At 40.5% G+C, this 14,756-nt stretch overlaps 1 protein-coding gene across 3 annotated transcripts; it reads right to left on the bottom strand.

Moving 5' to 3' along the window:
* Positions 1–2,503: 2,503 nt before the first annotated feature.
* Positions 2,504–14,756, bottom strand: LOC119886125 (myosin heavy chain, fast skeletal muscle-like). Of its 3 annotated transcripts, none has more exons than XM_038696659.1 (41): positions 14,714–14,756; positions 14,465–14,513; positions 13,775–13,990; positions 13,247–13,390; positions 13,009–13,165; positions 12,700–12,727; positions 12,342–12,453; positions 12,129–12,221; positions 11,986–12,049; positions 11,802–11,900; positions 11,604–11,707; positions 11,368–11,506; positions 11,135–11,253; positions 10,855–11,004; positions 10,575–10,745; positions 10,179–10,485; positions 10,007–10,077; positions 9,822–9,909; positions 9,579–9,696; positions 9,368–9,491; positions 9,121–9,257; positions 8,736–8,991; positions 8,394–8,636; positions 8,118–8,294; positions 7,400–7,545; positions 7,216–7,306; positions 6,744–7,133; positions 6,524–6,650; positions 6,019–6,137; positions 5,737–5,933; positions 5,466–5,649; positions 5,217–5,382; positions 4,981–5,105; positions 4,426–4,734; positions 4,129–4,332; positions 3,912–4,037; positions 3,590–3,760; positions 3,390–3,494; positions 3,205–3,300; positions 2,874–3,005; positions 2,614–2,634 (listed from the first exon to the last, which is right to left on the bottom strand). In XM_038696659.1, exons 3-41 carry the CDS (start codon positions 13,976–13,978, stop codon positions 2,614–2,616), a joined length of 5,814 nt encoding a protein of 1,937 aa, XP_038552587.1. In that variant the 5' UTR covers positions 13,979–13,990; positions 14,465–14,513; positions 14,714–14,756. The 3 variants fall into 3 exon arrangements, with proteins under 3 accessions (XP_038552589.1, XP_038552587.1, XP_038552588.1); XM_038696660.1 differs by having other exon boundaries at positions 10,007–10,074; XM_038696661.1 differs by lacking the exons at positions 14,465–14,513; positions 14,714–14,756 and having other exon boundaries at positions 2,504–2,634; positions 13,775–13,986.

Raw genomic sequence — 14,756 nt, 5'->3', positions numbered from 1 at the left:
CTGATTTAGCTATGAAATCATACCATCAGTGTTTGGCAAAGCAGTTTGAATCCTATTGTCATTTTGAAATGCCTCATGTGAGGTATGACCAGCAGACCTCAGAGGCTTGTCTCTCATAAACTGAACAACAGAGACACTGAACAGATGAAGCGTTCAGAGAACAACAGAGAAGAGGATTGGTGTAGGCTATGACTTCCCCATGGGTAAAACTACTTTTAATTATAATTTATCAAATAGGAGAACTAGAATCTTCTGTAGCATAAGATGTTGTGTCCAGAAGATTTTATAGTCGAGCAATTGACAATGATGATTGAATGTTTCTGCTTTACAGGTTTGTAAGAGAGCATATTTCTTTTCAAGATTGTAAAATGATTTCAGCAGGTTGTGAGTTTTAAAATTATGATACATTTTATACTTTTAATAACTACTACAATACTGGAAGTAACTAATGGCTTTGAACCTTATTACCTAGTTATTTATGATAAGATACATGAGTGAACTAAGGCTACTTGTGAGGGTCTCTGAGCAGAATTTAACCTTTCTGAGTCATTCTGAGTCAGAAAAATACTACTGTAATATACCATACTTAGCTGTGCGTTGATATTTATATGGAAGTAAAAAAGATCAAAATACAAAATTGAACTACACAAATAGGCTACTTGTAAAATACCCAACTGCCCCCTGTGTGTGCAGTAAGACAATAACATGGTAGTAAGATGTCGTGTTTGGTGCCACAACTTCAGGAGCAAACGTGCAGGAGTTTAGTGGTGGGAGAAAGAAAGGTAATTTGTCACGCTATTAATGAAATGGCTCCACAAAGAGGAAGAGCTCAGTACTGCTTTTCCCTAAAGGATTTGTGTGACTTGTTTTTCTTCTCTGCTGTTAGGAAGAGCAACGATGCAACAAGCAAAACACGCCACCTCTTTACTCTCACTTGACTCCCAGTTTATAATGTTACTTTTCAGATTACTGCCATGAAAGTCTGATTGTGTTGTTAAAAGTGTGCACTGAACTTTCACTACTGTGCAGGATGAGCACTTCATCACAGGCAGACCTGCCCAGCGGTCAAGGTGAGAGAAACCCTGTTCAGGTATGTGACAGATTATGATGAAGATGTTTATTTTAAATTCATCACCATGAGACATTTGCAAGAATATTTATCCCTGGCAACGTCATGGTGACGACATGACCACAAGAAGCTACTGCATCTGGCCAGGATGCACAGGAATATGGCACCAGTAAAACCACAATGTGTCATTTTTACACTTCAGGTTTTATACAAGTTAAATAACTGACAAATAAAGTGTTACTTAGTGAGCTTTAGAGGTGCTTCTAGGTGGATTTTGCTACTACTGGACAGAACCTGGCTAGCCGTTTCCCTCTGCTTCCAGTCTTTGTGCAATGCTAAGCTGTAGTGTCAAATTTAACAGATAGGAATAAGTGGTAGTTATCTTCTAACCAAACTCTCTCTCTCTCTCTCTCTCTCTCTCTCTCTCTCTCTCTCTCTCTCGCTCTCTCTAAAATAAATAAACAAAACAGTAAGCGCGCGCGTGTGTGTGTGTGTGTCTTCTCTCTCTCTCTCTCTCTCTCTCTAAAAAGCGAAAAAGAATATTCTCCAAAATGTCAAAGTATTGCTTTAAGCTCTTTAGGTTAAACATGTTTCCTGTTTCTATGATAGATCAGATTGCAGTGTGTTTTGCTGTATTCAAACTCATGGTCATGGTCGAGTACAGCAGCCCCCTGTGTCACTGTACTGTCCCAAGGGCTACAGTTGATATGGATCGTTCATTGGCACTCTTTGCAAAGTCATTCCTATATCCTATTACTGAGCTAAAAGAGGAAAATGGGAGAGAATCCCTCATGAATGACCTTTCACAACATGAAACATGTTTGTTTGTTCATCACATGAGACAGATGATCACTAAGGCAGCCATGTATTCAAGAACAAATAGGAAACAATGACTAAATTTTCTAAATATTATAATTTCACTGTATTATTTGTCACCCACAGTGAAGAACGGACAGTAGAGTAGCATAAGAGCAAATGAGCATATTTTCCTAAATGTCTAACTATTCCCTTCAGGCCTCATTCACTGCAGAACTGATGTTTCTGCAATTGTTTCTCGACAGTAGGTTGGTAACTCAGATGGTTATTTACTTGTATTTGTTTACTAGTTGTTGGTTCTGTCTCATGACTGATATGCAGTTGTTTCCATGTGAATGCTTTGTGACAATGGCAACACTGGTGTGTGTACCTCTTCAACAAGATTTCCTTTGAATAATTAATATATTACATGAAAAAAGAAGAATGTGCTTTTTGTCAAAACATGGCTACTGATGGCAAATTGTGCTTAAGTGAGGAAGATTTGTAGATGCAGGCACCAAAACTCAAACTGTTTTAGTCTCCAGCTATATCAAGAAATCCAGCCTGCACTTTTCTCTTCCATAAACCAAGTGGCGGTGCTTTTGTTTTTGTTGTGAAAAGACACATTTTGAGGCAGCAGACTGGCAACATAATTTATTTCATATAGATCTGCAATTTTTAATCAGCAGTTCAATGAAAAGAAATCATATTTTATGATTCTCATTTGTGTCTCTCAAAGAGGTCGCAGATTATTCTTCAGCCTCCTTTCCCTAAAATGGACGGAAAATGGAAAGAAAAAATAATGAATGACAGTAAACTTTGCAGGACTGAGAAACTATTTTATCATGCAACATGTGCGTAGCTTTAACTTCATCCATTTGAAATCCAAATGGAATGAAAATAAAAACAGTCAGCGTACTGATGCATTAGCTCATAAAATCAATCATGTTGTTTTCCTGTAAGATTAACAATAACTACTTGAACTGCCTGAGTTTTATGAATTACTTACTTTTCCAATTTCCCGACTCTTTGCCCTCAGCTTGTTGACCTGAGACTCGGCAATGTCAGCTCGCTCCTGAGCTTCCTCCATCTCATGCTGCACCTTCCTGTACCTGGACAGGTGAGTGTTGGCCTGCTCCTCCTGTGAAATTCAACACTCGAGTAAATATCCATCAAGACCGAGAATACAGAGATTTACAGATTCTGGTAATACATTTTATTTTTTACTGTCAGACATTTTACAGACTTAAAAGAAGAGTAAGGTTGTATATTTCTGTTTCCCTCGTGCAACTTTATTTGACACAACACAGTGAAAAGGTTATAACAAGTTTCTGACTCACAGCCTCCTCAGACTGCCTCTTGTAGGCCTTCACTTTCAGCTGCAGCTTGTCCACCAGATCCTGAAGTCGGGCAATATTCTTCTTGTCCTCCTCAGTCTGCAATTTCCATGGATTCATGATTGCTTCAATCCATTTGCACCTTTTTCAGACAGCTGCACAATCAATAGGGAGAAAAAAAAGCCTACCTGATAGGTGAGCTCCTTCACTCTTCTCTCATATTTACGAACACCTTTGACTGCATCGGCTCCTCGTCTCTGCTCAGCTTCAACTTCAGCCTCAAGCTCACGCACCTGAAATATGAACAATGTGCGCTATTACTGGGAGGGCCAGATTTTAACATTAAAACAAAAATAGAGATGAGGTTGTCAATGAGATTCTTCTTTACCCTAGCCTCCAGTTTCTGGAGCTGCTTCTTGCCGCCCTTCATGGCCAGATTCTCAGCTTCATCAAGGCGATGCTGCAGGTCCTTCACTGTCACCTCCAGGTTCTTCTTCATCCTCTCCAAATGAGAACTGGTGTCCTGCTCCTTCTTCAGCTCTTCTGCCATCATGGCAGCCTGAAGTGTTGTTGAATTTTACATTTTAGGATATAATCGTATTGCAGTCTAATGTTTCAAGACGTCTAGGCCTAAAGTAAGATGTTTTGCACTGACATATTATGCACTATGCTTAGTGTTCAGTTACATAGAAATTTGTCAGGAGACTCACATCAGTGATGGCCTTCTTGGCCTTTTCTTCAGCGTTTCTTGCTTCCTGGACAGAATCTTCCACTTCACCTTGGATCTGGACAAGGTCAGCTTCCAACTTCTTCTTGGTGTTGATGAGGCTGGTATTCTGTTTTTAAAGAAGAAAAAATGAATTTGCATGTGTTGAATTACAGAAGAACAAAGTTTATATTCTTGTTTGTCAGCCTTTGAGCTGATACCTGAGAGTGCAGCAGCCCCACACGCTCGCTGGCATCAACCAGCTCTTGTTCAGCCACTTTGCGACCTCTCTCCGTCTGCTCCAGTGCGACTCTCAGCTCCTCGATCTCAGCCAGCATCAGGTTGTTCCTGCGCTCCACCATCGCAACCTGCTCCTTCATGTCTTCTTGACCTCTAATGGCTTCATCAAGATGCAGCTGGGCATCCTGAAATGTTAAACATTGACAGATGTATCAGCAAACACTTTCAGCTACTTTTTAAAGCAAGATGCTCTTCCACAAATCCTTCAGTGGCTGTACCTTAAGCTGTCCCTGCACGTTCCTCAGCTGTTTCTGGGCTTCAGCTGCCTGGCGGTTGGCGTGGCTCAGCTGAACCTCCATCTCATTGAGGTCCCCCTCCATCTTCTTCTTGATTCTCAGGGCATCGTTCCTGCTCCTGATCTCAGCATCCAAAGTGCTCTGCATGGACTCAATCACTCTCTGGCTGTTCCTCTTGATCTGCTCAATCTCCTCGTCCTTCTCTGCAATCTTTCTGTCAATTTCACTCTTGACTTGGGTGAGCTCTAGCTGAATGCGGAGGATCTTGGATTCCTCGTGCTCCAGGGTAGCCTGTGAACAAGTGTGAGCTTTTACAACTAGAGCACAAAGCAGTTCCTTCATTAAAAATACAAAAGCTGAGGCTGAGTCACACTGAAGAGGTGTCAAGCCCAACACGTTCACAAGATGAGGCTCACACAGGTGGGCCCTAAAGCTCAGCTAATGTTTTAAAACGGGCTCACAGCTACAGCAGAAACAGTAAGGTAGTTCTACTGCCACTGTCACTATAAGCTATAATCACCGATGATTCAGTTTTACCTCTGCTTCCTCCAGAGCAGTCTGGATCTCTGTCTTCTCAGTTTCCACTGTCTTCTTTCCCTTCTCCAGCTCATGAATTGTCTTTCCGGTCTCACCAAGTTGTTCAGTCAGATCTGAGATCTCCTCTGTTGGAGCAGATTTATAAAGTATACATTTTAGAATATTAAGCAACGTAAAGTTTGGGAGGGCATATCAGTTGGGGTCAATGCCTCAATAAACAGAGTCAATTGTCTTACGTTGCAGGTTCTTGTTCTCCCTCTTCAGGGTCTCCAGGTTGTCCAGAGCTTCTTCATATGAATTTTTCAGCTTGAACATCTCAGTGCTGAGAGAACGAGCCTCCTTCTGAGCTCCCTCCAGATCTGCCTGGCTCTCCTCATACTTCTGCTTCCACTCTGCAAGAACCTGAACGTACCATAAACAACTGAGTGTTTTTTGTCAACTCGTGTTACCAGTCGAAACCATGTGTTTATACAGAAGTGTCGAACCTTGTCAAAGTTCCTTTGCTTCTTGTCGAGGTTAGCAGCCACAGTGTTAGCTCTCTCCACATCGATCATCAGGTCCTCCACTTCACCCAGCAATCTCTGTTTTGTCTTTTCCAGAGAGGCACATTTTGCGTTCACAGCCTCGATGGATTCCTCTGCATCCTGAAGACGCTGGGCAAGCTTTTTCCTGTTAAGACATACAGTAAACAGTTTTTATGATGATTTACAGAATCAATGCATGTGGAAACAGTGTGATTTCAGAACTGTTCATTACTTGGCTTCCTCAAGCTCCTCAGTGCGCTGAATGGCATCTGTCTCGTATTTGGCTCTCCATTGAGCCACCTCGCTGTTGGCCTTGGACATTGCCCGCTGCAGCTCAGACTTGGCCTCCTGCTCCTCCTCATACTGCTCTCTGAGCAAGTCACAGTCATGACGAGCCGATTGAACAGCATGAGCCAGGGCGTTCTTGGCCTATGATCCAAATGAGCACCTGATTAACATTTGATACCAATTGTCTGGTGGCCTTTTCCTCTGTGATTATTCTGCTGACTGTTACCTTAACTTCCTCCTCTATGTGCCTCTTCAACTCCTCAATCTGCTGAGTGTAAGCCTGCTTGCCTCTTGTCAGCTGAGAAACAAGAGCTTCTTTCTCCTCCAGCTGACGAGAAGTTTCACCTAATCAAAGATATGAATTGACTTAATGCACATCAGAACAAAATTGCAACAGCTAACTTAATCATGTATGTACAGTATGTACAAATTATCATGCAAGAAAGGTTTTGCTCCTTGGCCATCATGTGGAAGAGATTTTACAGGTTTGCAGCTAGTGTCACATGCTGATGCTGTTCAATGTGCAACAAAATCTTAAATTTAGGTAGAAGAAAGAGAGGGGAAAGGAATAGGGTTGTAAAATAATGGGAAAAAGAATAGGGTGAGTTACTAGTTTGCTAAGCCTCACACAGGGGACTTTAGTATATTTGAGTGGTTAAATATTATGACATAGATTTGGTTCCTAGTGTAGGAGCCCAATATTTGCAGAATAATGCAAATAATATTCATACCAATTTCAGTTTGAAGTCTTGCTTTCTGTGTACTGATGTCGTTTAGCTGACGAACATTTTCATCATTCTTGGATTTGAGCTCACTCAGTTGATCTTCTAATGTCCTGCACAGCTTTTCAAGGTTTGTCTGGAAAAAGAAAACATATATATGTATTATATAAATGATATAAAAATATCACCATTCATTTTTGCTCACTGTATGAAAATGTAGCTCTCTCACCTTTGACTTGGAGATACCCTCCATATTGCTTGAGAGGTCATCGATTTCCATCTTGTATTCACTTTTCTCTTTCTCCAGTTTCTGTTTGACTCTCTGGAGGTTATCAATCTGTTCTCCCAGCTCTGCCACGCTGTCAGCCTGCTTCTTGCGGAGAGCTGCAGCGGTGGCCTCGTGCTGCAGGGTGGACTCTTCCAGATCCCGACGCAGCTTCTGAAACTCAGCCTCGCGCTTCTTGTTCATCTCGATCTGAGCAGATGTTGCTCCACCAGCTTCTTCGAGCCTCTCGCTGATCTCCTCAAGTTCCCTGGAGAGATCAGACCTCTGCTTCTCCACTTTGGCCCGAGCAGCACGCTCAGCCTCAATCTCTTCCTCCAGTTCCTCAATACGAGCCTGAAACACACAAAGTTGTGCTGAAAATTGTTCAAGATATTTGAATGTTCCTATTGATTTTGACTAATGCTTCCACTTATACCTGTAGTTCCTTTATCTTTTTCTGTAGCTGGATTCCAAGAGACTGCTCATCCTCAATCTTACTGAGGAGCTGGCTTATCTCAAAGTCCTTCCTGAAGGGGACAGAATGAATTTAGTGTATTAAAGTTGCATTTAATTTATTAATAGTACCTCTCATGATGCCGTTTTTTAAAATTTAATCTTACTTTTTTATTTTCTCGTCAGACTGCTGCTTATCATTCTCTAGATCCATTAAGGATTCCTGGGCCAGTTTCAAATCTCCTTCAAGCTTCCTTTTTGCTCGTTCAAGGTCCATACGGAGCTTCTTTTCCTGCTCCAGGGAACCTTCAAGCTGTCAACGAAATAGAAAGTTATAATTCAGAAAATCAAACTCAATTTTTGATGATGTTTATATTCGGTTTTTCTGCTACAGCCATTTATTCCACCATTCCCTTGCTTTAATTTGCAAGCAAGTGATCACAGGAGACCAGGCGTGCATGTAATCCAGCACAATCATTTCTAGTTGATAACTTCAGCTTCAGTGTTTACTATTTTAAGAAAGCATTAACCGCAGTCGATTATTGAAATGTGTCTACAAAACAAGACTCGAAACTCATTTTTTGTAATTTTTGCAGATCAATTTTAAACATTGGAGGGAATAAAGGAAGAAGAAAGGTACTCACTTTCTTCAAGGTAACTTTCAAGGTAACTTTACTGTGTCCTGCTGATGTGTGAAAAACTACTACAGCTGTTTTATTGTATTTCTGACAGTATTCAAGTCAGTGTTTGCTACCCCCAAGAATTCTGGGGGTAGCAAACACTGTAGTATTAAACCGTAAGTCACAATAATAACAACTTCAAATTATAGATTTTTGCTGTTTTATTAGCAAGTTCGACTGTTGTGTTTAAATGTAGATTACTCACATCGTCCACTTGCTGCTCCAGCTTGGTCTTGGCTTTCGTCAGAGTGTTGACTTTGTCCTCCTCTGCCTGCAGATCATCAAGGGTCTGCTGATGGGCCTCTTGGAGGGCTTTCTTCTCTTTGGTCAGCTTGACAATGGTCTCATCTTGAGATGTCATTTCCTCAACCAGGTTTTTAACCTAAATAGTTATTATAAATAAAATAATTTAATATTTGATCATTTATTTCAATTTATTTATTTATTCACAGTTTAGTAATCTGAAATGAGGGACATGAACCTTGTTCTCAGTGGCATGTTTCTCCTTTTCCACTTTGGCCAGGGTTAGCTCCAAGTCATCAATGTCTTTCTTCAACTCAGAGCACTCGTCCTCCAGCTTCCTCTTCTTTGCGGTCAGCTCAGCATTCATCTCTTCCTCATCCTCCAGTCTCTCAGCCGTCTCTTTGAGTTTGGCCTCAAGCTGGATTTTTGCTTTAATGAGCCCCTCACACCTTTCCTCTGCATCACTGAGGTTTTCACTTTCCTAAAAGTCAGTGCAAACAGGTTCACATCATTGCCAAAATAGTCATTTGATATTGGATATTTAGTAGACATGCACATGCAGTGTGATGATCCAACTTACAGACTGCACTTGCAACAACAAGTCATTCTTCTCCTGCAGCAGAGAAACCATCTTCTCCTCCAGTTCTTTCTTCTTGGCCAGAGCCTTTGCTAGCTCCTCTTTGGTCTTTTCAAAGTTCTCTTTCATGTGCGCCATCTCTTTTTCAGTCTCTGCACTCTTCAGAAGAGGCTTAATCTTGAAGTACAGCTTCATCCATGGCCAGGTTTTAACATTCATGAATGAGCGGATGTTGTACTGGACAGCGTAAATGGCCTCTCTGATGAAAATCAAAGAAAAAATGGAGTTAGAAAATCATTATTGTAAGAGTAAAGACCTTAAACATACACTTTACAATTATACAAACTTATACAAATTTAGACAACATCAGTAGCAGACAGACACATACCTCCTCTCCATCATTTTCACAAACTCGCGTCTCATGAGAAAACCTCTGCAGAGGGCCTGAGTCATTGTGACGAGCGCAGCCAGTTTCTCATCTCTCATCTCCTCCAGAGTTCCCAGCAAACCAGCTTTGAAGAACACCTGAGAAATAATTTTAATTAGTTAGTTTTAAAATGATTAATTATTGATGATAGTTCATCTTATACCTCTTTACAAACAGCCTTGTCCAAGGAAGCATTTTCTTACTCTACCTTAGTGTGGCCAAACTTGTACTGAGTGTGGTCCACGTCGATGGATCCCAGTAGTTTCTCTGAGGCCTTCTTGTTGTCAATGAACTGTCCCTCAGGGATGACACTAGCGTTCAAAACTTTGTATCTAAAAGTAAAGTTTCCATTCAGTTAGACACAGTAGCTTGAAGATGATCAACACTTTAAATGACTTTCAAGATTCGATTTCTGCTACCTCTGCTTGAAGTCACCGTAGAGGATTCTGCTGGGAAAGCCCTTTCTGCAGATTCTGATACCTTCCAGCACACCATTACACCTCAGCTGGTGGATGACCAGGAAGTTCTCCATGAGACCTATGATATATTATTATAGCAACATGATTTGTAAAATTATACAAGAAATGTTCAAATCACTATAATAGATAAATTTTCTTTGACTTTCTTTGTTAACCATCAATATTGAGACAAGGAGCACATACCTGGTGTCTTTGATTCATTGGGAATGAGGCAGCGCACAAAATGAGGATGTGTGCTCCTCAAATTGGTCATCAGCTTGCCCAAATTTTCCTAAAGAATTAAAGGACATACACTTACACAACAATTTGCAAATGACACTAAATTAGTGCAATGAAGTACACAAGTCAGTCTGTCATCATCATCTTACCCTGAACAATGCAGACACAGTCTGGAAGGAACCACCCTTCTTCTTGCCACCCTTCTTGCTGCCACCCTCTGCTGTCAGTGGAACAACAATTACAATGGAATGTTTAAAGTCAACCCAAGTAATGCATTTGCAATTGTTAATGTCTCATAATGAGACAGGTAACAGTATGTACCTTCTGATGAGGCATGGGATGCATACAGGAAGGCCAGCAGCTTGACTGAAGACTTCTGGTAGAGCTGAACCACTGAGTCGTTCAGGGGGTCCTTGTTTTTGTCGAGCCATCCGGTGATGTTGTAGTCAACAGTGCCAGCATAGTGCACCAGAGAAAAGTGAGCCTCAGCTTTGCCTTTGGCTGGCTTTGGCTTCTCAAAGGACTTGGTTTTACCAAGATGCTGGTCATACAGTTTGTTCTTGAAGGTGACGTCTGTAGCCTTGGGGAACATGCACTCCTCTTCAAGGATGGAGAAAATGCCCATTGGCTGTCGTGAAGAAATGGATTATTTAGAAGAAAAGTTTTCAAGTCATCAGATTTGTGTTTGTGTTTTTGAATATACATCATGTCACTCACCTTCTCTATAAGCTCAATGCAGGCAGCCAAGTCCATGCCAAAGTCAATGAACTCCCATTCAATTCCCTCTTTCTTGTACTCTTCTTGTTCCAGAACAAACATGTGGTGGTTGAAAAACTGTTGCAGTTTTTCATTGGTGAAGTTGATGCACAGCTGCTCCAAGCTGTTGTACTGAAAAAATAAGATATAAAAGGTCAGCAAAGGCCTTAAGTAACATTAGCTAACAGCTTTAAATGAAGCTGCATCAGATTATGTAGCATCAGCCAGGCATAATACGTACATCAAAAATTTCAAACCCAGCAATATCCAGGACGCCGATGAAAAAGCTTCTGGGCTGCTTTGTGTCCAGCATCTCATTGATTCTGACGACCATCCACAAGAACATTTTCTCATAGACAGACTTGCAGAGAGCCATGACGGAATTGTTGACCTGATTTTACAAATGCAACAACGATAAAATATTAAATAGGATGTTGTAAGAATGAACAATTAAAATGATTCAGATTATTCAGGCTGTATAGTTATGATTCACAAGACTGTTCTGGAAGTGAACATTTTACCTGAGGCACAGTCTGACCCTTAGTCACAAACTCATTTCCGACTTTCACCCGTGGGTAGCACAGTGCCTTCAGTAGGTCAGCTGAGTTCAGGCCCATGAGGTAGGAGATTTTATCAGCAACTGAAAAAAAGAGAAAGTTGAGAGATAAGATGTAATTTAATAAAGAATACAAAATTCACTAGTTTTCAAAACTACTGCTGTTAATAAATGAAAATAAAGCAGTGTGCAACACACCCTCAGTGCCATCAGGCTCAGCCTGCTCTTCACGCTGCTTCTGCTTGAACTTCATGGCTCCGTGATGCATCACAGCTCCAGTCAGCTTGTACATACTCATTTTCTCTTCTGCAGTGAAGCCCAGGATATCAATGGCCGTCTGTGAGTATTCAAAGAATATAAATGTTCTGCACTCAGGAAACACATTCCTAAGTGCATACAGGTTTTGTAGGATGTAGATGTGATCATTTTCTTACATCTGTGGCGATGAACTCCTCAGTGTCATCGATACTCTTGACAGTGATTTCACCCTGACTGATCATTGGATAGTCATACGGGTTGGTGGTAATGAGCAGAGCCTCTGACAAAATAAAGCACACGTGGTTAATTTTTGTACACAAATATACACTACACAGCAGGTAATGAATGACCTTTAAAAATAAAACATCTCTCACCTATCAGCTCAGGTTTGTGGCCTGTCATGAGCTGATAGAAGATGTGGTAGCTCCTCTCAGCAGACAGCTGGAACGTCACTCGAGACTTCTCCAGCAGATCTGTCGATCACACAGTTAGACACTAGTCAGTTCAATTAGCTGAAGGTATAAACTGAGGTATCTGCTTTAACATTTATAGCCTTACATGTTTCAATGTCTGCTGAGGCCAGCTTCCCAGTTGTTCCAAAATGGATTCTGATGAATTTGCCCTATTCAAAAGAAGTCATAAAATTATGACTTATTGCATTCTGATGTTGTTTTAAAAGACTCAGGTTAACAAACACTTACAAAGCGGGATGAGTTGTCATTCCTCACAGTTTTTGCATTACCATAAGCCTCCAGAAGGGGATTGGCTGCAATGATTTGATCTTCCAGAGACCCCTTCATTCAGACAGAAAGCCAGGGGAAAACTAAAATGAGTACATAACACCAGATAGTCCAAGATAACATACAGTATGTCTATGTCAGTGTGGTTGACACACAGCAGATGTGTTCATTTACCTTCATTTTTCCAGCAACAGGTTCTGATTTCTTCCCTCCAGACACTGCGATTGTCGCAAAGTACTGGATGACACGTTTAGTGTTGACAGTCTTTCCTGCACCGGATTCACCACTTTAAGAATAAAAACAGGTCAATAAGCACCAGAAACATCTTGTTGTAGGTGAACCGAACAAACATTGGAAGAAGCTCTTGTTCAGACTTGTAGTGCAGTGTATACTGTCCACTCAGTATTACTGTATGTTGTTTCATTTATGTTAAAAAAATATGGCATGCCAAAACTTTTCTTCGACATGCAGTTATGATGATTTCAGGATTACTGTAAGTTCAGTGAATCATTTGTAAAATTGGCAAACTTACGTGATAAGGATGGACTGATTATCGCGGTCTGTTAAAAAAAAAGTAAGATATTTTTACATTATTTACATAATTGGTAAGTTTGTTTACATTATTTAGTCTAACAATTTCTAAAAATGTACACCATGATGTGAGGTTTTAAACATCTTATAATGTCAATATGTTTTAAAAATGACTTTCTTTTAGCTGCTACATGCTCGATAGGTTTCACAAGATACGATTTTAAGTTCACACTGTAATTGTTGCTTTCTTCTCAAACGATTGTGATATTGCATTTAAAAAATGCAAAGTTGCTGCACATTTCCCACACACCAGTGAGCATGAACTGGTAGGCGTTATCTGAGATGGAGAAGATGTGGGGTGGAGCCTCAATCCTCTTTTTTCCTCTGTATCCTGCCACTACAATGGAGTCATACACTGGGAGCCACTTGTACGGGTTCACAGTGACACAGAACAGCCCTGAGTAGGTCTGTGGAGACAAAGAGGATTTTTATTAATACATATAGTCCTGTAGTTGTGTGTCATCTACCGATGAGCGGTTCAAACTCACGTAGATCATCCATGCTGCATAGCGCTCTTTGAGGTTATACAGCACAGAAGGCTCGCTGAGGTGGGTCATCATGGCCATGTCCTCAATCTTATCAAACTTTGGAGGGTTCATGGGGAAGATTTCATCTTCTTTTACAGTGAGGGTCTGTTACAGGGGCCGAAACAACACAGGACTTCAGTTTTGACAGTAGACTGGTGATAAGAGTGAGCTGGTCAGTATGCATTGTTATTTGTGTTACAGCCAGAGTTTGTGATTTATAAAACCACAAAAAAAATCTGTTTAAAATCTATATACCTTCCCTTTATAGTTTAGTGCAAAGATAGATCCATTATAGTGCTGAACATAGTTCTGTAACAAAAGCTTTTTAAAATGAATTGTGTTCCTCAGATTGAAACATAAAAATAAAACACAGAGGAGCACAGTCTGCCACACAGACTTGTGTTTGTACACGAGCAGTTTTCACTGGGACATTAAAATGTGATTTGTACTATAAATTCATTCAGAACTGTGTAACATTTTCTTATTCACCTTTCCACAGAGAGTCTCCACGGTGGCTTTGCCGCCCTCTCTCTTAATAAGTTTCCCCTTAAGGTACATCTCTTTGGGTTCAGTCACAAAGAACGCTGTTTTAGCATCAAAGGGACTGTTCTGAGCTTCAATTCTTTCTCTCTCTGGTTTCCGGAGGTACAGGGCCGCCGGGCCAAAACACTCCATTTCCGCGTCTCCACTCATGGTGACCCTTTACTGCAAGTAAGTAAAAAGAGTCAGCAGTCAGTTATTCCAGTCATTCTTTGCTCTCTGCTTGACACCTTCACTCATGCTGGTACTTCACTACTGAATAAAGGGGAAATGCTGTTAATGTTGTGATGAACGTTCCACTCAAATGAAGAACAGAAAAAAATGGACAATGGTATATTTTACTTGTTAAACACAAAACCTAAAATTAGTTTGTAACAGAGTGACATCATTGTTAAATTGTCCACTAACTGTACATTATCTTTGTTGATGTGATGACGTTTTACATGTGCTACTAAATCCTTGTTAAAAAGTATCAGACACCACTAAGCAAAAGTGATAATTTCTTTTTCTAATTATTGATGCAGCCATCATTAATGAAGAAAGATGCAATGAGCTATGTTAATTGATTTGTTAACCATTCCACACTAGGTTATGCTTTAATATACATGTTATTGAAACACTGGTGAAAAAAATAATTACCTTCCTCCCTTCACTCAGAAGAACAGATATTGATTGTTTAATGAGGGCTCTGAGAAAAGAAACAAATAGTTTAAATTACTATAATTAAACTATTTCAAATAAAAAATGAACTTACTGTACACTGAAGTCCTGGCATAAACACAACACTTCTGTATTCACTTTATAGTGTCTGGCAATAAGTGGTCATGCCCTGCATTGTTCATTAAGCTGCTGGTTTTCTTCCTGCTAATAAAAGACTGACTCACTCACCTTGACTGGTCGGCTGTCAGTCCTTGGGGCCGTCCAGCCTCCT

Source organism: Micropterus salmoides, unplaced genomic scaffold (assembly GCF_014851395.1).
Source record: "Micropterus salmoides isolate LMB-PRFRI ecotype aquatic unplaced genomic scaffold, ASM1485139v1 Ms_hic_scaffold_4, whole genome shotgun sequence".
Lineage (NCBI taxonomy): Eukaryota > Metazoa > Chordata > Actinopteri > Centrarchiformes > Centrarchidae > Micropterus > Micropterus salmoides.
This window is presented reverse-complemented; position numbering and strand designations above follow the sequence as displayed.

Bases quoted from the DNA above. Each gene is read 5' to 3' on its own strand.
- LOC119886125 (XM_038696659.1), bottom strand. From the start codon at position 13,978: ATGAGTGGAGACGCGGAAATGGAGTGTTTTGGCCCGGCGGCCCTGTAC. The intron at 11,254-11,367 runs GTGTGTTGCACA...TCTTTTTTTCAG, and splicing joins TGAGCCTGATGGCACTGAGG to TTGCTGATAAAATCTCCTAC. The intron at 3,006-3,204 runs GTGAGTCAGAAA...TGAATTTCACAG, and splicing joins AGAGGCAGTCTGAGGAGGCT to GAGGAGCAGGCCAACACTCA.